Genomic DNA, 22,756 nt, shown 5'->3' with positions numbered 1-22,756 from the left:
TTTTTAATACTAGTATTTAATACTATTGACAAGGTAAGTGACGGCAGCTGGAATATAATTGTAATAATTCGCTATTTCATCTCTCTTTCACCTCTTTAAAATCTTGCATGAGATCATTTGTCAATCCGTGTGTGTGTGTGTGTGTGTGTGTGTGTGTGTGTGTGTGTGTGTGTGTGTGTGTGTGTGTGTGTGTGTGTGTGTGTGTGTGTGTGTGTGTGTGTGTGTGTGTGTGTGTGTGTGTGTGTGTGTGTGTGTGTGTGTGTGTGTGTGTGTGTGATCCACACTATCGCACTGTGAAAATGTAGGTCAGTCCTACGTCCTTTGTCCTGCTGCTCTAAATACACCAACACTATAGTTTTTTTCCCTTTATGACCTTAAGGGAGACATTGAACATCACGAGCCTTATGCTCGGAATAGATGATGGATGAAAAACTATCATCTGAGATGCACTGACTGCGCACTCACTGTGAAAACGTCTTTTTGAAGGACACATCAGCTTTAAATTACTAATAAATATCAAGTGAATCAATATCACAGGCTGCTCACATTTCCGTTCTCGACTCATCTCGTTTCTCTCTCGCTAGTCTTGTTCTGTCCGCCACAGTTCTCGTCCTGTAACGATTAAGGAAAACAGGATTTAATAAGTCAGAAGAACTGAAGCACTTATCTCTGATTAATTGCGCTGACGCCTCCCTAAAACAAAAAGCTCCTATACTCGCTCTGTGGTTCTCCGGTCGGTCTTGGAGCTTATTCACCTTTTGAGCACCGGAGACATGGACAACACTTCCTCCTGTGAACTCCGGCCCCCTCGCTCCTCATTATTGCCGCGCACACACACACACGCACACATGCACACACTCTTCTCACCAATCTGCTTCTTCCCACTTTCGCCTTTCGCTGTCAATTTCCTCTCACCAAAGGCTGCCGTCTGACTCATGCCTGGCCTCTCGTGTGGCCTTTACTTCCCTCCTAATTGTCTGACTCCCACTGGCACTTTGTGAGGCGTCCGACTCTGCTCCCTGCTCTGAGCTCACGCCTCCCCCTGCACCCAATGGCCCACATTTTACAAAATTCAATTTTACTATTGTCTCCCATCATAAAATATGTCTTTGTGGAGTCACTGGTGTGAAGAAATACCATGTGTAAGTTCATTTCACTAAACTGAAGTCACAGTTTAAATGTCCGACTTTTAAACCACAGAACGCCGCGGCGCTGCTTCTCGGTGAACTATCAAAACAGCAACATCAGGTCTGATCACTCAGCATGCCAGGATGCACGCACACACACACACACACACAAAACTAAGCTACAGGTGCTGGGAGCCGCTCTCAACCCCTGGATTGACGCAATGCTGCATTTTAATGATGTGTTTTTACCGAACTGCGACTGATCTTTCACTATTTCTTCTTCTGCTGCGCTGCCGTCGTGTGATGTTCTGCTTCGTGATTCTTCGCCAGGATGAGATACAGCTCCGGCTTGTCCAATTTTAGAGGATAGGAGGGGGGTGGGAAAGAAAACGCGCTCTTGCCTGTAAAATTAATTGTTTTTGCACATTTAAGATTAGCTTTGGGTTCCATCAAAGGAAATCTTTTTTAGCATAGCGACAACAATGGAGAGAGAGAGGAGGGAATCTTGAATGTGCTTAGTTTAGAGAGGAGAAAATACAGTGACTGACAGGCTGAATTTGATCTTCCACAATGTGTTTGTCCATCAAACAGATCTTTGTGCTGAGGTAGAAAAAAAAAGTACATTTACTAAACAACAAATCGTGAAACCGAGTACATCTGCCATTCACTTCACAATCACTGTGACCAAAGTTAAAATATTTGCAGCGGTGATAACTTCACAGTCTCTGAACATAATGAATCGCTATTCACCGTTTTGACGTCTTTAAACACACACATCTGTAATTGGACTTCCTGGACTGTATTTCATTGTCGACCAGCTGCAACAGTAGAATGCTATTGACAAGTTCATGCAGCAGTAATAACAATCTAATAGTCTATATCATAGAATAGGATCATAGCTATCTGAGTGCTCTCTACCTCCCCCCACAGGTGAGTCCTGTCCGGAGAACGGCCGCAGCCCGGGCTCCGTGTCCACGCAGCACAGCTCCCCGCGCAGCGACTTCACGTACGGCAACAGCACCAGCACCACCCCGGCGCCCAACCCCTGCCTGGCCAGCGCCGCCACTTCAGACGGGACGTCCACGCCCAACACTCAACCCAGCGACGTCGTCATCAATCGAAAGGAGAGCGAAGGCTTCGGCTTCGTCATCATCAGCTCGCTCAACCGGCCCGAGGCCGCCGCCGCTAACAGTGAGTCCAGTGATTGTTTCGGTGGGGTCTGATGGAGTGAAGTAGATGCTCGTGCATCGTCAGTCATCCCCTCTCCTGCTTCAGGGGCCAAACCTGGTGTGAACCCTCTTAGACACATTGTACACTGACAAGTAATCTTTGTGTGGTGTCGAGATAAGAGGCAAACTTAAGTATAAGAAGAGGTCATGTCTCATTAAAAAGTGAAGCACCTCTTATTTCATCTCCTCAATTATGCATTGCCCTCCCACGATACGTCAGTCACTCGCATCTCTGCAATGCTGCTGTGATCATCAGTGCATCGCCCACACACATGGAGAGAAAAAAAACCCTGGATGCCTTACATAAGCCTGGGGTGAATTGTAAAATGAGAGAGAGACAGAGACATATTCAGTCAGTCAGCGAGTCAGTGCTGTGTGAGCGCACCTTTTGCCGAGCGCGTCCTCATACCTGCCGCGGGTTTCGCGTTCGATTCCTCCCGACAGCTGTGCCCCATAAGATCGGCCGCATCATCGAGGGCAGCCCGGCCGACCGCTGCGGGAAGCTGAAGGTGGGCGACCGGATACTGGCGGTGAACAGCCAGTCCATCGTCAACATGCCCCACGCCGACATCGTCAAGCTGATCAAGGACGCAGGCCTCAGCGTCACCCTGAGGATCATACCGCAGGAAGGTGAGCGAGTGCACGTGGGACACACACACACAGACAGACATTACAGACTGAGATTTGAAACTGCAATACTTTGGGGCAGACAGTGATTCATGACAGTAATTGAACCGGCTCCATCAGATGAAAGTTTGTAATATGAGTTTCGCACAATGGGATTGTTTTTAGATTAACTGTCACTTATATTTCATGAGTTGTTTTCTTCGGGGCCTGAAACTCTTCTTCACCAAATCAAGATGCTTTGCCTCTCATGGACATTTATAACCTCAGTATTGAGCAGCACATTAAATACTTCATTTGTTTTTCCTCATGCTCTTCCCAGAGATCAGCAATCCCCCATCAGCCCCCAGCTCGGAGAAGCAGAGCCCCATGGCCCAGCAGCACAGCCCGAAGACGCAGCCCGGCGTCGCACCCCCGCAGCCCAGCCCGGTGGCGGCGGAGGCCAACCCCCCCGTGAGCCAACCCAGCCCCATGCGCCACCAGAGCCCCGTGACCCAGCTGCCCGCCCCTCCGCCTCAAACCTACCCCCACGAGAGCAGGTGAGCGCGTTTGTAGCCGCCACGGCGTCACAATTGAGCAAGGTGCAGTTCCGACATTTACAGATGGCGTAGTTGAGATCAAAATGAAGGGAGCTGCTCTCAAATATTTCATGTGATGTGAAGAAAACGGTTTCATTTCCTCATTTAGGTCTAGTTTGATAGTTTGGGTGTGAAGTGTGGGTGAGAACCAATAAGAGCATCTGGTGAGCTGCTTTCAGACATGAAGGCACTGAAGATATACTCATGGAACCTTCCCCTTCTTCTCCCTGGTTGGTCGGTTAGTTACAGGTCCGAAGTGAAGGCGAGGCAAGACGTCAAACCCGACATCCGACAGCCGCCGTTCACGGATTACCGACAGCCGCCGGTGGACTACCGGCACCCGCCCGTGGCGGACTACCGGCAGCCGCCCACGTTGGACTACAGACACCCGCCGCTGCTCGACTACAGGCAGCTCGCCCCCGACGCCAGGCAGTTCACCATCCCGGAGTACAGAATGCCACCGGTTCAAGTAAGGATGTTTTTACACTGCAAAGTTAACGATTAGCTGGTGAACATGGTGGTTATTAAAGAATTTGAGGATTTTTACTGAGAAGGACATTTTTGTGGTTGAAAAATAAAACATGTTAACCTGTCAAACATTTTATATCCGACCTTCAACATCTTGTTACTTATCGTAGCTCAACATTTTATGCCAATGTGTTGTAGTTAAGCTGACATCTGCCAATGTTAACCGCATCACTCACCCTCTGCTCTCGTCATAAATTTATACATTATTAAAAAATTCCCCTCGCTGTTGCCGGTTTAAGGATGTGGTATGAAATGCCACTCATGGAGTTGCTTTAAACCCCAAAAAAGCCATCAATTTCCATATCTAACGCAAGTGCTTCTATATTAGGTTTTTATTTACTTAGTTTATTTTATATTGACATTATTTTATTCATATCTTCACTGATATTCAAAGCTCTGACTCCCACTTACTTCTGAATTAATTTTGGGTTTGTATATATTGTTTTCCAGTTTTAATTAGACAACAGTTTGACAAACCTGACATATACTGTTATTATTTTTTAGAATAAGTTTGCTTAACATATTTCTACTTAGCGCTGCTCAGTTGTTTCCCTGGCAAATGGAAATCAGGAATAGAATAATACAAAACTCTTAACTGTCTTTTTTACATTTCATATGATTCTTTTATATTCTTTTGTGTTGTGTCTGTTCTGCCTTTGCTCTGTTCTTATCCATCTATTTTTCTGGCTGAGTCCTGAGACTATTTTCCGTTGTCATGGTCGGTTTTCTCCTCAGCTACCGTTGAGTCTAATCGCCTCTGATCCTTGTCCGTCTCAGCTGGCGCAGGACTTTGACTTCTTCACAGTGGAGCTGGAGAAGAGCGTGAAGGGCTTCGGGTTCAGCATCCGCGGCGGGCGGGAGTACAAGATGGACCTGTTTGTCCTGCGCCTGGCAGAGGAGGGACCGGCCATCCGCAACGGGCGCATGAGGGTAGGTTTGATGATGCGATTTCTCTTAACACCCCCCTTTTAAAAAGGTTAAGCTGCGTTCTATCTTTCTGGATTACATGGCAGACGCTCTCCGTAATTGTCTGATTGTTATCGAAGCTTGGCGAGAGCAACTTTTCAGAGGCCGGTTAAGAAATAATCTGCCAAAATAACTCTGAGAGGGTTTGTCCTTTTGTCATCTCTCAGAAGTTTGTCTCCTCCCAGAAGTTCCCTAAAACTCTACTTGCATTTAGTAACAGATAATATTCAGAAAGATAAAGATAGATGAAGTGGGCCAACTGAAAAGTGCTCTTTGATGTTTGCACAGCTGCGCAATTTCTCTCTCGAGATAAAGTTGCTACTGTACTGCACGGTGAGAGAAAGCAGACACAAAAAAATGCTAGAGAAATTCAAATGAAACGCACGACTTCACTTCTCAGCCTCTGCAGTGTAAATCCCCTTTATTTGCTCCGTGCGCTTCGCTGCGAGCAACATGAACCGCTGAGTCCACAGCAGCGTTTCTCTATTCGTCAACTGCGATTTAATCCCGCGGCCAACTCGTCGTCGTTGTCGATCTTCTGCTTCCTTTTTCCTCTTACTGCTCCGCGATCTTCACGTCCGGCTGCTGATAGCCTGAAAGTCTGCTCTGCATTCCTTATCTGTAACGAACCTGTGCAAGATAATGTGTGCGAAATGCCCCCGGGGGAGATATATTAGTTTCCCACCTCAGTGGTGGAGTCGATGGAGTCCAGTGAGCCCAGATGCAGGTTGCAGAGGAGGAGGAGGAGGGAACCTCTCTTTTCTTCAGGTCAGCGTACAAGCTGCCGCAACGTCCGATCAGTGGTGGAAGAAACATGTAAAGTCCTAAATCCTACTCAAAGTAAAAGTCGAACGCATCTGATTCAAACAATCTGAGTACATGTGAGACGCCGGGTTTTTTAAAAAGCCTTTGACGTGTCTGTCACTTTGGATCCGAGCGGTGCTCTGACACACGCATTAAGGTGCGGAAACACTAAAGTGCTGCGACTCCCTGCAGTCACTCTTGATAGTTAGAGTTTCAGGGCCAAATCATTCCTCCTCAACAGGTATAAACTAATCAGGGACAAGGAGCATTAACGGACTCTTACAAGCTTTTTTTTTTTAAGGCTCAAAGTGCCGGTACAGGTACTGTAGTTCTAAGAAAACTGTATGACGTGATTGGTTGTTACTTATAATAATAGACCATATCTAATTACCCCTTTAAGCTTTAGAAATAAAAAGCAACTCCAGCTTCCCTGTGCTCACATTCTGCCCATTCGACTTTATTTAAGATGGAAATGGAGATCGCTCTAGGAGGCGAGGATTAATGAGCGAACTGTCGTGTCTTCCACCTCTCTGCAGACCACTGTAATGACACCTAATGACTCCCCCCCCCCCACCCCGTCTCGACCAGAGTCCGCTTCCGACTTTGAAATTACCCCGTCCATTACTGGAGGACCACTTCTCCATTTGTTAGCGTAATTGGCCGGCGCGATTTGTCCAGTTCGCCCACGAATTCCTCCCCGTCAGTCGACCGGGCATCTGCCTCTTGAAGGAGGGGATGACATTTGACCCCGTCCTCATGTTCGTCAGGGACCGGTCCTGAAAAAAGGAGAAACAGTCCAGTCAATGTTTACGTGGAGGTTATCAGTATTCATCAGGGCGTCTTTAATACGTTTCCGAGCAGCTCCATGAAAAAGGGGAATCGACTGTAATTCCATCCAAATCACATGTAGAAGAATCACTGCTGAAGATAATTATATCTGACGGCGGTTCTCGACCGGCGACGCTTATTAACGCTCACATAGGCTCGCGGGGAAAGCATATGAATTATAGATCCCGTATTGATCTTTATAAATCACTCACTAAGTCATCTATAATAAAATAAGCGTATTAATTTCCCCATTTAATTTGCGCTGTGCTCATTTTTTCAAACCCGCTCCGTGGTGATTGACTTGGTCTTAGCTTTACACACACGCTGTCGTTAATTTGCTCATCTCGCTCGTGCCTTTGTGTACAAGAGGGTTCATGCGACAAGATGGCAGCTGATATTGATGTGATATTATTAATTTAGTTTTTCTGTCAGTCACACCTTGCAACACGCTGGTGCTCAAATGTGTCTCTTGCATAGAGACTCTACACTAGATACTTTTATTTTGAAAATGTGTCTGTGTGTTTCAGCATGCCTGAACTTTTGGCACAAAGTCCGAGGAACACAGTTGTCTAGAATGGCTCGTCTTGACTTTGTTCTTAATTCCCCCGTCACACACTTCTTTTACATCCAGGTCGGGGATCAGATCATTGAGATCAACGGAGAGAGCACCCGGGACATGACCCACTCCAGGGCCATCGAGCTGATCAAGTCCGGCGGCCGGCGCGTCCGTCTCCTCCTGAAGAGGGGCACGGGGCAGGTCCCAGAGTACGGTAAGTATCGGCGCGGCAACATTCCTTTTGTCTCCAGGATCATTTTTCTTACCTCGCTTTTAACTCTTGTTAACGATTGTTTTTCTCTTCACTGTCTTTTCCTAATATCACTGTCGATAACATTATTCTAGCACGTATCTTGCTATATCATCTGTATTCATTTTCTGTATTTGTACTGTAATAACTGTACGTCTCTTCTGATCTCGACTAACTCCCGTTTTTATCTTCTGTCCATTCCAGTGATCTATCACTAATTGATTGGTCTAGGTTGTTACTTCCCCTTCTATAGGAATGGTATCTTCCAGTCTCTCCATGTGCATGAAAAGTGACAAGCATGGCTCCCCGTATTTCTTCCTAATGGGCCACTCTAAAGACACGGTTTGTGACCACACCAATGTTTCTTCTCTTCACTCCGACCCTGGGCTTCCTGTGCTGTGGTTTGTCTGTGTGTGGTTGTTTTTTTATTTTTGTTGCTGTGGCCGCCTGCTCCAGATGCACGTAGCACCCTCACCATGGACACCCCCCCACCCCCGGAATGGGCTTTCACCCTGCGGAATAATCAACAGAAATCACTCCCAAGCTGCAGGATGTTGAAGAAATAGTGGAACGTAACTCTTCCGCCCGACTGAGAGATAAATCAGCGGCCAACAGAAAACCTACATGCTCGCAGATAAAGCAAAAAAATGAGCGTTCCACCCCGAGTCATCCAGAGGAGATGGACGTAAAACACCGCGGCCGATTATTTACCCAGTGAAATCTCTGCGTGGCACGAACCGAGCCTGGAGGGGGGGGGGCGTTTACTTGTGCAATAAAAGTCTAATGCGTCACTCACTCGAGAGCACGATGCTCACTGTCCCGCGTCCTCCCACGCGAGAGAGAAATTTTTAGGGGAGGAACACGACGGCATTAAAAATAAAAGGGACACGCGTTCGTCAGCGTCCGGCGGCCTCCCTCCGGCCCTTAGACACAGGAAATGGAGGGTGATGTCGACTCCTGACGCCAGGCCCTTTTCTGTCAACCCCTCCCTCCAGATGGAGATTCAATTTGTGCTTTTGTACTATTTGTCTTGAGGAGGCTCCACAGCTCCTGGAACATGCACGGGGGCTGTGGTCATCCAGAAGACACGGCGCTCCTTCACTGGAAATGTGCTGTGGTGTCGAGGCGGTTCCCCCTGTTCTCTTCCGTGTGGGCTTCGATTCAGCATTTCACCACTCGCAGTTCACAGGCACATTTATTTGCATAGTGGAAGGTTAAGCAAATCATCTATGGAGATTAATTAGGGCTATTTAAACAAACATTTGCATAATAATGTGCCAGGGAAAGACGTTATTTTGTCTCACGTTCCAGTGCTGTGCTTTTTAGGAAAGGGGCCGAATGCAAATGGAGGGAACGGTGGTTGTGAGCGTAAGAACATGCGGCTGTGGGGCATGTGCATGTGTGACCGTATGACTGTCTCTGTGTGGCATTTTGAGAGCTTTTGTTCCTCGTGTCTGGTGTAAGATCTTCACCTCCGGTGGGGGGTCGCACATTTATCAAACTCCCTGAGAGGCGCACTTAAGAAAGCTCCAAAAAGCTAACATAGCAGTAAAACTTATCCGCTGCTTGCATCAAATTGACGCCACAGCGAACTCGAGAGTGGTCACGTGTGAGGCCGGAGAGAAAGAGCCAGTCAGCGCGTCGTCGGCCCCGTCCTTCATTTAAAGATAAAAAATCTTTACGTACATTGTCAATTCATGGAGATACAGATTAAAGAGGGAGATTGAATAAAGTATCGTCAAAGTCGGTGCAGCAGACGCCAGAATATCCTGACTCGCGGTTCCCATAATGCAACTTTCATCTTTTCCATTAGATGGTACAAGCCTAGTAAACATCGTCCTCAGACTCTCTTTCGGAGAGATTTTTTGGATATTACAGTATCCCTGTGACTAGTATATAGAGTTTGTCGTTCTCCTTTAACAAGTAAACAAGTGGCCTTCAGCCATGTCAATAGGAAGGAAGACATAAGACAACAAAAGATAAAGAAAACAAATGTGGACAAGTTCCTCTTGTCTGATTCAAGACACCTCCTGAACTGAGTATTTAAACTTTAAAACCTTTTAGCTCACGTCAGCGTTTTGGCTTTGGATTTCAGGCCGGCAACAGTTCTGTTTATGTCCACTTGCCTAGTTTTCCCTACGCACCAGGCAGTTACTTTCAGAAAATTACCCAGAGCACACAACCTGCCCGGCACCAAACGGCAGGCAGACCCAGTCATGGACATAATGGAGCATGACGCAGCGGAAGAGCCTGATGTTTCCCTCAGGAGTCTGGACGGAGAACAAAACAGACCTTTGAGGGGAGTTGATATCGGACCTGCGTTCATCCAGTGGACACAAACATGACTCCTGATGAATGTTCCTCCGTATCGCCGGCGCACTAAGGTCACAAGTTCATCCCATTAACTTTTAATGATAATGCGCCGGTGTTAAGTCTACAGCCGGTTGCTGCCGACCTGATGTGGCCCGAGAAAGAAAAAAAAAATCAGTTATGGCAGGTTTAAGTGAGCAAAAGGCTGAAGTTTCACTTAGCACAGATTTAATATGAAGGTTTTTATTCCGCTCTCGAACTGAACAAGTTTACACACTTTATTTAATAAAGTGCTACTGTGACTCAGCAGAAAGAGCGAAAGCTTTCACAGAATTTATAAGGGGCATTAGCGCAGCATCTGAAAATCATAGTTTTCCAATGTCACACGCACACACACATACACATACACACACACACGGGGCCCCTAATGGGCCCTAAAGTCCCCCCCTGTGCACGGCTCACTGTGGGTAAAAGACTGTGAAGTTCATGTGTGCTTAGAAGTAACCAGGTCCTGGATCTTAATATGCTCCAGTGCGGCGATGAGAGGTCTCTTTATAATTGGGCCCCGTGGCGCCAGTGTAGCTAGTCTAGCCTCTGCCCCCCCTGCCCCGCTGCCCGGCCCCGCTGAAAATGACTGATGGCCGAGACTCATCGGTGCAGAAGCGGAAGCTAACAGTCCGTGAGAGTGGAGAGTTTGTGGAGGAGCGAGCGGTAGATTCACTGCGGCTGCTGCTCTGGATACAGACTTCGTCCTCTTCTTCTTCTTCTTCTCCTCCGGGCTTAGAGAGGAGAGAGAGAGCGAGGCACCCGGGCCCCCTCAGGTTTTTCATTCTCGCTAAAGCACCACCCTATGGGGCACGTCATCCATTTCATTAAACCTGTTTTCGATTTTCCGCCAAGGTTTTTTCGATCGGCCGGGGCTCTAAAGGAGAGAGCTGCGGGGAGGCAGATTGATGTTGTCTAAAAGTAGAGTCGCCTCCGTGACACGCTCTGAAGTCGGCCGCCGTCGTGCTGCTGCTGCTCCGATATTTACTTTAATGCTTTTAGCTTGTAGAATAGGAATGATTGCTGTGGTGATTATTTTGGTTTTGATCTAGTGTTTGAGTTTGGTTATGCCTTGGCATGCATGCAAGCTTTGAACTTTAAGCAGAGTGTGTTTGTGTGTGTGTGTGTGCGTGTGTGTGCGTGTGTGTGTGTGTGTGTGTGTGTGTGTGTGTGTCTTTGTTTTGCGTGACGTTCGTATTACTGACTTTGCGTATGTTTGTTCCAGACAATGCTGCCCCATGGGATGCTCGCCCTTCAGCCTCCCCAAGCCTGTCGGAAGTAGCCCCTCCCATCGACAGCCTTTCCATGTCATCGCCTTCATCTCATCTGGCCCCGGCCCCCGACCCACCTCACCTGCCGCCGCTGGAGGTCCCACGAGACGCGGGGCCACGAGACGGCAGGACGGAGCGTCCGAAGAGCCCCCAGAAGGCCGAGCTGCTGAACCCAGATCCGTTCGGCCAGGGGAGGAGGGCGGCCACGACCGGCGGCAGCGGCAGAGCACAGAAAGAGGGTGGCAGGTCCACCCACAAGGGGCACAGGGTGCAGCCCGCTACTGAGGGGGAAGGGGGCAAAGAGGGGCAGAGTGGGGAGCCCAAAGCGTCCAGGAGCGCCAGAGGGAGGTCCAAGGAGAGAAGCACTGGGGACAACAGAGAATCCACCAATTCCCCCTGCTGCGCCAAGCTCCCACAAACTAACGGAAACAGCAGGGAGGACGTGGAGCGTTACGGCGGTGGGCGGCAGCAGCAGGTGGAGCCGGAGCAGCGCAAGCCCAGGCCGAGGGAACTGGACCGGGGCCTGGGAGAGAACCGGCCCAGCCTGCCCAACAAGAGCACCAGCAGCGGCGGCGTAGCAGGGAGGAAGGCCACGGTCTCTCCTGGGCCCTGGAAGATCCCGGGATCAGACAAGCTGCCCAGCACACTGCGCACAGGCACGTCCACGCTGAGCAGATAACACCGCGGCTCCGGCAGAAGACGGTGGCCACGCTCGCCTGAACTGAACCACCACAACCGGATGAAAGCACCGCCGTCACCCCCTCCTGTGCTCCTTCACCTCCCCCTCAGTCCCCTCCTCCCATGGACCAGAGTCAAAACCAAGACGGGGGGGGGGGGCCTAGGGTGATCTGGACCACGAGGCTTTGGAGTTTATTTATGATACTGTACTCTAAATTATTTTGAGAAATATTTTACACCCACCACCTTAAGAACTGGTAAATCATCCACTTTTTGAAAAAAAAAAAAAAAAAATTGGAAGAGCAAGTAGTGTGTGTGTGTGTGTGTGTGTGTGTGTGTGTGTGTGTGTGCGCGCGTGTGTGCGTGTGTGTGTGTGTGTGTGTGTTTGTGTGTGGGAGAATCATTTTTGTGGGGTACGAACTTCGAACAACTCTGTTTTGAGTTACCTCCCTAAAAACATAACTTGGGGACAAACATGCAAATACAAACAACTTGACAGGAAGCAGCTGTCAGTTGCCATTGGATTTTTTTTATATATATATAAATATATCTACACAATGGAGTCTATTTTATGAAAATGGAATGTTAACAAAGAAGGTTTGCCTGTTTTTTTGACGAGAGCGAATGGAGAACAATGGAGCGACAGCTGCGAAGAAATCGACGCATCAACGGAACTTTGCCTTAACGGAGACTGTGCGGGGCCGGAATCTGTCTCGGATAATCCATCGGATGATTATAGACATAGATATATTATAATGAATATGAATATGTGGCATCACGTTGTAAATACGACCTCTTTAAGGCGGAAACAGAACCTTATAGCTGAGCCGACGGAAACTCTAGTCCACGCTTAACACGGGCGGCGCGGCGCGACACGGACCAGAACCTTCACCGCCGCGCCGACGTCTCCCTTCCTCCTCGCTCCCGTTCGGCCCTGTGACCGCAGGCGGACTGAACGCTCTGCGGCTCGCCAAAGGGCCGATCCGTTTCTCCTCATTCCTGTGCACGACGAACAAAAGCAATCCACGGCGGCGGAGTCCGGCCGGACGCCGAGAGGAGGAGCTCACGTGGCACCGACCGAGGGCCCGAGTGCCTTAGACTGACAGAGAGAGGTTGTTGGCTCACGAGTCAAAGTTTCAACTCTCCCACAAAAACACATCGGAGGGTTCAACACCGGCTGCTATACCACACCCACTTCACGGATACAAGTAATCGACAGTGTTTTTTACATTGACGCGCGCGCGGCGAGGTGAAATACATCCTCTTCTTTCACGGGGTCACGTGTGAACGGCCCTCATTTGTGCAAGTTAGTTCATTGTCTCGGGGTCACGATACTTTCCGCTACTCACTCACTGGGTTCTGACGCGAGTCGTTTCCCGCGGCGTGATTAAAATGTCAGTAACAATCTGATGTCGAGCCGTCAGTAGGAATCCCCTGTCAAACGCTCAACAAGAGCGTCTCCATCGTTTCGACAGCGATATGGTTTCGGCCATTTTGTCTACACTGTGTGTTATTCCACGCCTCCCTGGACCGCTGCATTTTATTTTTGTCTACGCTAACACACATGCGCGTGTACATTTCCGTTCAATAACCCCGACACTTTCTTTGCACGGCGCGCTCGCGGCCTACACTCCTCAATTCTCCGTCATTTTTGAAACAGCCGGTGCTGGAGTGGAGCTGCTAGCGCCTGTGTTAGCTAGAACGACGCCTCTTGCTAGCAGGCTCTATCCGCGGTAGCCAGCTAGCTGATGAAGCTAACGTACGCTCCACAAACTTTAGTCCAAAGTCCAGTTGTTGGTTGTTGGTTGTTTTTTTTAAGGATCAAGTCAACATTTGATGTCGTACATTTCATGCTGAATAACCACAGAGAAGATACTAAAGTTTGTTTTGTTTGTTTTAAAAGACAGTATTGGTGTGTAGCGAAGAGGAGTCCAATTAGCTTTTAATGCTAATGCTAATGTGTTATCTTGGCTAAGACTGGCCACAGTTGTCGGAGTGTATATTCACATCCAGAACAAACAAACGACCAAAAAAAGCCGGACAGAACTGATAACGCAACAATAACCAATGCTAATTTGACCCTGCTAACGTTTGGCAGTAAACTAGTTTGGCGGACATGCTAACGGGGGTTGAGTGACCAGTCGGCGTTCAGGTCCACTAACCTTTGCCTCGCATCTGAATCTTATTTTCTCCCTCCAACATTTAACAGAAAAAAACAATAACCACGATGCCACATAATACCGGAACCACAGGTTTCCTCTCCCTCCTCCGCCCAGAGAAAGGGCCAATGATGTTTAAACGATGAGAGAAGAGCAAAAGGGAGACGAGTCGTTGCGTCTGCCATCGTAATCCTAGTGACACCAGGGCTGAGCCGACTGGGGAGCGAGCCTACGGTCCCACAGCCCTATGGTCCCACATTTCCTTTTTCATAAATTTGTATCAGATTTTATCTTTCTCCCAATTTGGTAGCCAATTACACCCAACCTATTATCGAGTTGCCCTGACCCTAACCCTGATTTTGAAAATGTCCTAGAAATGTGGGACCATAGGGCTGTGGGACCATCGGGCTTTGGGACCATCGGGCTGTGGGACCATAGGGCTTTGGGACCATCGGGCTGTGGGACCATAGGGCTGTGGGACCATTGGGCTGTGGGACCATAGGGCTGTGGGACCATAGGGCTGTGGGACCATCGGGCTGTGGGACCATAGGGCTGTGGGACCATCGGGCTGTGGGACCATCGGGCTGTGGGACCATTGGGCTGTGGGACCATAGGGCTGTGGGACCATTGGGCTGTGGGACCATAGGGCTGTGGGACCATAGGGCTGTGGGACCATTGGGCTGTGGGACCATAGGGCTGTGGGACCATCGGGCTGTGGGACCATCGGGCTGTGGGACCATTGGGCTGTGGGACCATAGGGCTGTGGGACCATAGGGCTGTGGGACCATTGGGCTGTGGGACCATAGGGCTGTGGGACCATAGGGCTGTGGGACCATGGGGCTGTGGGACCATGGGGCTGTGGGACCATAGGGCTGTGGGACCATCGGGCTGTGGGACCATCGGGCTGTGGGACCGTGGGGCTATGGGACCGTGGGGCTGTGGGACCATTGGGCTGTGGGACCATAGGGCTGTGGGACCATAGGGCTATGGGACCATTGGGCTGTGGGACCATAGGGCTATGGGACCATGGGGCCGTGGGATCATCGGGCTGTGGGACCATAGGGCTGACCCCGCAAACTGGACTGAGTAAAGCACAATCTCACACAGAGGGTTCTGGGATATGAATTATTACGTCAGAGACAATCCACCTGTAGACGGCGTGCAGGGTCGCCGTCACACAACATCGTACAGTTGTCGGACGAAAGGTAGAAGAGGCTGGCTGCATATCGTGTCGTCACGGCCGTCGTTTGACCAGACTGCTCCATCATTTTCTGTCTGATGCAGAAACAATACTTTTTTGCTCAGCCTTTGCACACAGTCACTGCTTTCCACGACCGAGCCATTCAATACCAAATTGTAAGTCGTTATCTACGGAAAGCTAAAAGAACAAAAACACAAACTAAAAGACATAAAGAACAACCCCGAACGGCTCAGTATCACTGTGTAGTGTGTAGGCCCTGAACAAATATCCTCTATGAATATGACTCTGTGTACCATCGACGGTCACAAAGGGTGTAAGGGGAGCGATTATTTTTATGAAATGCAAACGCTATGGATATATTAACTTTTTTGCAAAAATCTTGTTTACGTGTAAGATATTCTGAAAACGCTGTCAAAATAAAAGACAAATCTTGACACAACATGAGAAGATTCGTGTAGGATGAGCTGCTGTGTGGTTTTATTACGGTTGTTGGGTTTTTATTTTATATATATAGATATATATATCTATATATATAAATATATAATTGAATAGTTAACAAACAAACAATTCAATTATATATATATGTCATTTACATGATTAAGCACATGAAGATTTTCCTTACAGTGTGTTAAAAAAACATTTGTCAACATTATTAATGTGTTCCGAACTTAAAGCTTCAATCTTCTGACTCAAGGGTCCACTCGCTAGATTTCCTGCAGGACTTTCCGTCTAATCTCGTGGCTTTCATCAGCAGATGAAGTTTAAAATACAAGACATACAATTAATGATTATATTATATTCATAATCACAAATATAGATCCAAATGTTATGATTATTTTACTGTTGCGTATTCAATAACTGTCAATACGTCAGATGCACAGGTTTCATGGGAGAATTTGTGGACAAATTAATCAATAAACATTTGCTAGATCTGTCTATCTGCATATAACTACATTATGGTGTTATGAACATTTTATTATTTTCCTCCTTGTGCTTGTACAACTGCAGTGTCTCTATTTGGCCACACGGGGGCCACCCGACAAGTGATGTGAAAATCCTGCGGAAGATTTTATTAAAAAAAATAATAAAAATAAGACACCATATTGTGATAATATTAATTGCTAAATTATTATTTGCTTTTAATCACTGACAGCTTCCTGTCGACTGAGCAGCTTCAACAGAGGATCTCAGGCTTTTATGTCTTGTGTGCACATCACTCGTGTCTCCACTAGAGGGCAGCGTAGACAAGGCTTATATCTCTATGTGGCTTGTTTTCATTAAAAAAAATTGCACTTACATAAAGTTATTAGTCAGACATCTACCCTCATAAAATGAGATAAATGCAAACACATTGACTAGTGAATGGCAGAATCGTGTATTTCTGTAGTTTTGTCAGATTTGACATTTTTTCCTCAGGTGGAATTTCCTGTGACCTTGAGTGTGAGTCTACTTCTGTTTTACCTGAACAAATACCTTGAGAAGAATCTTAAATGTGCTTCACAAGCTTTGGCATAAACAAGGAGCATGAAGTGGACGAGAAAGAGACACAAAAAGAGAGATGAAGCACCACAGGAGTGGGACAAGAAGTTCCCCCCTGCAGAGGCAGCACTGGTCGGGGCCGCCTGCTGCCAGCTGCTGCCTGTAGTCCTCCGCAGGGGCGAATCAATCCAGAGCTGAGCTCGTGTCTCGTGGGGGGGGGGGGGGGTGTCCCCTCAGCACACACGCCCCTGCTTTTTCTAAAAGAGACACCAAGGACATTAGAGCTGAGGAATCACCTCTGACATGTTTATTAAACGGCACTCGAGGGCAGTCACTCACTTTTTTTTATCGATCGTTGGGCTCAAAGGCTCAGCGATATACTGCAGATTTTGCAGTGGCACTGCATTCGGAGGATGATGTCATGCAGTGGTTGAACAGTTTAAACAGTTCATCTAAAAGCTGCACAGATGCAGGAGTGTTTCAAGGGACTTTGGGGGCCCCAGGGAAAAGGGACCTGGGGGGTTGCGGGGGGGGGCTACATCGAACCAAACTAAACATTTTAGCATCAAAATTAGCCATTCTACTTAAACATCTCCTGCACTCAGCAGAAATATCACAGCTTGGATCCTGGTGGAATAGTGATAAGGAGGATGACCTGCAGGGGAGGCCGAGGGTCGTCCTGTTCCTGTCTGCCTTTTATTTAACAATATAAAAACAAGAGATTGTCTTGTTGCCACACAAACACACACAGTCAGAGACAGACACCAGATCCTTGTCAGCGTGTGAGGGGCCACGCTGAGGTTTGTGGGTCAAAGCCCAGTTTGCAGCCACTTGGCTCATACCACACATTCTGTTCTCCAGGACTTTGTCTACTAAACCAGTTCTACCATCATGTGCAAAAAGATTTTTTATCATCCCCATCATCACCATCATCATATACTTTCACAGAGATTTATTGTGTCCATAATGGTTACTACACAGCTGTGGCCCTTCAGCTGAGTAATATGAAAACTATGTTGCACTGTGAATCATAATCAAAGCTGTAACTTGTGGAGTAAACGGCACCAACTGGAGTTTGTAAGTCTTCTCCAGGCAACAGGCTGAATCAAAAGATCATCACCGACATGCTGCTGTTCGATGCCTGATGCTTGATGGCTTTAATTATACATGAGTGGGTTTTTTGGGGGCAACCAGGGGCAGAAAAACGTGGAGGACGTCAGATTAGTTTGTACATGTTTTATTGTGTTGATTGTAAATACCTGAAATATGAGTATTTCAGGTCACAATATATTAATGAGTGAGATTATTCACAGGCTGCTGTAATTTCCTTGGATCCGAAGTAGAATATGAAACAGAAATAAAAAATTTGAGACATTTTTATCCTTTTCTTAGAATATCTATCTATAATTTATAATAAATAACCATCAATAAACTACTGAAAATTGAACATTTTTGGTGTTTGGCATATGCCGAATATATTATTGTAACCTATCAGACAAAATGCACACCAATGAAAAAGGACTTTAAGTGTTTTTTTGTATTTTTTTCGTAAGACGCGTTAACTTCCATGTTTTTTGAATGAAGTCTGTCGGTCAGTTGAGTTGGTTCGCACGCGGCGTGTACCGGTCAGTGCCGGCGGGGCGAGGGGACGGGCGGGGTGACACGCCCCTGCCCACTCTCTGTCTCATAGCTGTGCAGCGGTGAGCTCCGCCGCACACAGTCCGGCAGACGGGCAGTCGGCTGGGGTCCGAACCGGGCGTGTCTGAAGGGTGGAAGTACCCGAGCAGCCGGAGCCCAGGGGCGGCCGGTGGGAGGAGGCAGAGAGACCGCAGCTGCCGCCGCGCCGCGCCGCGCCGCACAGACTGTGACACCCGCGAGAGGAAGGAGCCTCCCGCACCAACCGATGTCTACGGTAGGAAACAAACCCTCCTTTATGTCCCGTCTCCTCCAGAAATCGGCGGGTGTGCTTGTGCAGGAATGTGGATGTGAACGTGGCTCCGAGGAGGCGGCGGAGTGTCGCGGCACGCCGCCGCCGGAGCATCTTTCACGGGGTCGGTCTGCTGTGTGGCGGCAGCCGCGGGAGAGAGCATCGAGACGGGGTAAAAAAGGAGCACACGCCCCCGCGGGGTCAAATGAACGTGGGGTTTGGGCATTTATTTCATTTGTTCTAGTGTCAGCGTGTCGTGTGAGAGCAGGACACGCAGTTGGCACGAGGCTGAAGCCGCCTCCGACGGCAGGGCGGCGGACGGCGCGACTGTCAGAGCCGCGGTCAGCGTGCGGAGCGGCAGCTGCGGAAAGCTAGCAGCAGTTAGCCGCTACACGCACCGGCCGCAGCCTTCAAAATAAAAGCATAGATCTATTACTTACTTTACTTTAAAAAATAAAACGTGTCAAATTGACCACTTATTTGACAATTTTAACGGAATATTGTAACAAAAATATTATTCACATGAATCCACGTGTTTCTGTAAAAATGAATGTGTGTTGAATCATCATGTGACCAGTAAGAACAATGAGAAAAGTGATTAAAGTTTTTAAAAAGTTCAATTACAATCGATTACAATCAGATATTAGTACCTTCACAAAGCTTAATACCAAAATATGAGTATATGTTTCTGTTATATGTCTTATTCGGGTGTTCATATTGATCTTTTTAATCAGATGATCAGTAGGTTAAGTTTACTTTTATTTATTTATCTATTTAAATTTGATCCCGTGGGAAATGAACTCATCAGACCTCAAATGAACCTCAGATCTGAGAGGATCTGTGATGCTGTGCGTGTTAAAAACCGTTACTGTCTTTACCCTCACATCACTGTTCACACAGTCCTAAATTGTCACAGTTGGTTTTCACCTGCTCAGATAAATCTTGAATCCATCTTGAATTTCTTTACCAAATTTAAATCTGAGCAGCACCAACGTTTAACATTTGACCTCATATCTGACCCCATCAGTTACTGTGGCATGAACATAGTGTATGGTTCTTCAAGTGGCTCCTCCAAGACCACGTCTTCACTCCAGTCCCAGGAAGAGAGAAGCCTTTCTTATAATCTCTCCTCCTTGACTTGTGTCCAGCAGACGGGCCAAAGCCGATTGCTACCTCTTTTCCCTGAAACACACACACACACACACTCGCACGCGCACATACTCGCACGCGCACACAGCAAAACAACAAACCCTCTCCTCATGGTTCCAATTAATTTGTCTTTCATTGCCAGGAATTGTCTTTTCAAACGGTTGCTCGTCTCATCTATTAGTTTGTCATATGCTTGAGATGAATTCGACTGTAATGATGTGTGTGTACGTGCGTGTGTTTGTGGTTTTGGGACGCCGTTCTCTTGTGTCACATTCGTCGAAGGTCCGATTATGATGGTATATGGAGTTAAATCCTGTTCAACTCTGAAATAACCTGTGGACGTTCACGCCTCCCCGTGTTCAAAAACCATCGGTGTTGTTGCCCTGGTGTTTCTCTACCTCGACTCTAATCCGCGTGATGGATGGACGAGATACAATCGGTGCCGGAGCTCCTCTTGTCATTAATTATGAACCTGCCTGGCGGCGACAACAGGTGAAGCCATTGTGTGTGTGTGTGTGTGTGTGTGTGTGTGTGTGTGTGTGTGTGTGTGTGTGTGTGTGTGTGTGTGTGTGTGTGTGTGTGTGTGTGTGTGTGTGTGTGTGTGTGTGTGTGTGTGTGTGTGTGTGTGTGTGTGTGCGTGCGTGCGTGCGTGCGTGCGTGCGTGCGTGCGTGCGTGCGTGCGTGCGTGCGTGCGTGCGTGCGTGCGTGCGTGCGTGCGTGCGTGCGTGCGTGCGTGCGTGCGTGCGTGCGTGCGTGCGTGCGTGCGTGCGTGCGTGCGTGCGTGCGTGTGTATAAAGTACGACATTACTCTTAGTGCCACTGTAATCTGACTTTGCAGCGGACGCCCGATTGCTCACAGATAGTTTGGTTTCCGTGCAGGCGGACTGTGTTGTTGTTCAGAAGCATGAATGATGAGCCGTGAAGTAGAAGTGGATGTATCATGTCACTGAGGTTCAGTTTCATACTAATGCTTAATAAGAGCAAGTAGACATCTTGGATTAAGAGCAAAGAGTGCTTGATTATTAAACACTCGTTCTCCCCTGTGCCGGGTGATGTGGTCAATGTTGCAATATTCATTGCAAGATTAATTCATGTGTTTATTTATTCATATGACATGGAATATCTCTATTAGATGTGTGTGTAAAATGCAGGTTTAATCTTGACCACTCTGTCTTTTTACTGTATGTGCGTGTGTCCCGGGATGAAGTATGTCAGTGGACACACGCAGGTTTTGCGACGTGAAATATTTAAATCGATGTTGAACACGATCGACAATGTTCCTCTGTTACACTAAAACATTAGCACGGAACAAGAGGCCAAATCTATCAAATTACCGACATGTATCACGCATCTCTTAGTGACCATATTTAACTCACTGCTCAGTTTCAACAGTATAACTGGTCATACTGTAACTAAACAGGACTATTGGAAATGAGCGCACATGACAAAGAAAATGTATTCGGTAAAGTAATGTGTATAATGCTTTATTTGTTTTGTTTTTTAATGTCCCAGGCCATTTCCTAGAAATTAAAATTTTTACGATTATGTAAAAATGTGCAATTTTTCCTTGAGTAAGCAGCATACAACTGTAACAAATATGAAGAATGAAGTTTTTTAATAATAAATTTAATGTTATTGAATATCAGTTTGGGATGTAATGGTGCGTTTTTGTCAGTAAAATTCATATTTAGAAGCAAATTTTAAAGTTCTTTCCCTAAAACTTTCCCTAAAAGTAACATTATGTCTTACCAAAACAAAACTTACCAAATAAAACAAAGCTCAAAGGTAAAAAAAATATATATATTATTATGTTATACACTAATTTGGCTTGGAATCATTAATTTTTGGAGGATTTTTCCCAAAGTTGATGCACTGCGATTTGAATTATCATCCAGGTTTAGGCGTGAATAGCGAACACGTGGTCCCGAGCCGGGGAGGCCACATGGAGGTGATATCCAGCTCCGAGCCTGCAGGATACGTGGCGGAGCAGCTGTGGCCTGTGCCCCGGTCTGGTCCTGTGATAAGGGGTTGAAGCTGCCTCGCCAATTAAGGGCCCGTTCCCGTCGCCGCCGCACGTCTCGGTGAGGGTCTTTCTGTGGAATTCGGCTGCCTCACATCGATCATAACAGCCCACTGGGCTCTCTGGAGCTGGGGAAGTGTCCATGCAAAGTGAAAAAATCAAACAAATCCCAAGGCTGCGTTTTGCAAAACACTCCCTCATTCACTTCCTCCCACATGATAAACACTCAACATTTCACTGTATGGTGAGTTGTACAGGGAGACTCTGGATTCCTGGAGGATGAATCATCCTGTCAATAACAGGCGCGGCGTTGCTTAATGGTAATTTACATGTCTGCACCAGGAAATGCATTGTGGGAAACACAAATCTGATCATATTTGTATTTCAAATTTAAACACAACAAACAATCTTTGGCAGGACAAAAGACATTACGATGGCCAAGATCATCATGGTTTCAGTATAATCACGGTGGTATTATTAAAACGTTCTGAAAATGATCCAAAAGTACTGAAACACATTTCAAAATAATAATTTTTATTATCATTGGCGTTTTAATTTTCTCTCTTACTTTCTCACAGTCTATCGTCCGTGTTGCGTTTGAGTTCCCATGCACAACCTCCGTAAATACAAATTATACTCTTAAGAAGAAAGTGATAATGTTTGCCCTGAGCTCAACAAGTCACATAAATACAGAGGAGTCTGTAGTGGGTTTTAAAAAAGAAGTTAATAACAAGTTAGACGAACTGTGACGTGAGACTGAAGTCCACACATTATATATTGACTTCAAAATGAACTTGGGTAACAATGGCCAATGAAGGCAGATATTGTGTTGTGTCTTGTTTTCAGTTTGGTCTTTTGTCTCCTTTTTAAAATATATTTCTGGTCCAAGTCATCACATTGTTGCAGATCGCTTCAGTTTCCCATGTCTCTGACATGAACTCATCCGTGTTCTTTTTCAGAGCCTCACTTGTTGTTCACTTTGATCAAGTGTTCTGTCAAAGGTGGAGCAACAGTTTGTTCCCAAAAA

The 22,756-nt window shown here is 47.1% G+C and overlaps 2 protein-coding genes across 14 annotated transcripts in view; both read left to right on the top strand.

The window, feature by feature from the left end:
• magi2a (membrane associated guanylate kinase, WW and PDZ domain containing 2a) overlaps positions 1-12,109 on the top strand; it is a 152,869-nt gene extending 140,760 nt beyond the window's left edge. For 4 of the 12 annotated variants that reach the window (XM_047336372.1, XM_047336370.1, XM_047336376.1 and 1 more), the window contains 7 exons: positions 2,058-2,318; positions 2,801-2,986; positions 3,303-3,519; positions 3,802-4,027; positions 4,822-5,016; positions 7,316-7,454; positions 11,071-12,109. In XM_047336372.1, the coding sequence (XP_047192328.1) occupies positions 2,058-2,318; positions 2,801-2,986; positions 3,303-3,519; positions 3,802-4,027; positions 4,822-5,016; positions 7,316-7,454; positions 11,071-11,795 (1,949 nt within the window). In that variant the 3' untranslated portion in view covers positions 11,796-12,109. Of the gene's footprint in view, positions 1-2,057; positions 2,319-2,800; positions 2,987-3,302; positions 3,520-3,801; positions 4,028-4,821; positions 5,017-7,315; positions 7,455-7,721; positions 7,833-11,070 lie in introns of all 12 variants that reach the window. The other 8 variants (XM_047336374.1, XM_047336380.1, XM_047336373.1 and 5 more) reach the window with 6 other exon arrangements.
• A 6,145-nt stretch (positions 12,110-18,254) lies between these two features.
• si:dkey-97m3.1 (fatty acyl-CoA reductase 1) overlaps positions 18,255-22,756 on the top strand; it is a 30,950-nt gene continuing 26,448 nt past the window's right edge. The window contains exon 1 of one of the 2 annotated variants that reach the window (XM_035610153.2): positions 18,255-18,545. In XM_035610153.2, the coding sequence (XP_035466046.2) occupies positions 18,537-18,545 (9 nt within the window). In that variant the 5' untranslated portion in view covers positions 18,255-18,536. Of the gene's footprint in view, positions 18,546-18,709; positions 18,733-22,756 lie in introns of those variants that run through there. The other variant, XM_035610161.2, reaches the window with a different exon arrangement.

This window comes from Scophthalmus maximus, chromosome 12, assembly GCF_022379125.1.
Source record: "Scophthalmus maximus strain ysfricsl-2021 chromosome 12, ASM2237912v1, whole genome shotgun sequence".
NCBI lineage: Eukaryota > Metazoa > Chordata > Actinopteri > Pleuronectiformes > Scophthalmidae > Scophthalmus > Scophthalmus maximus.
Note: the sequence above shows the minus strand (reverse complement) of the source record. Positions and strands in the feature narration are given on the sequence as shown.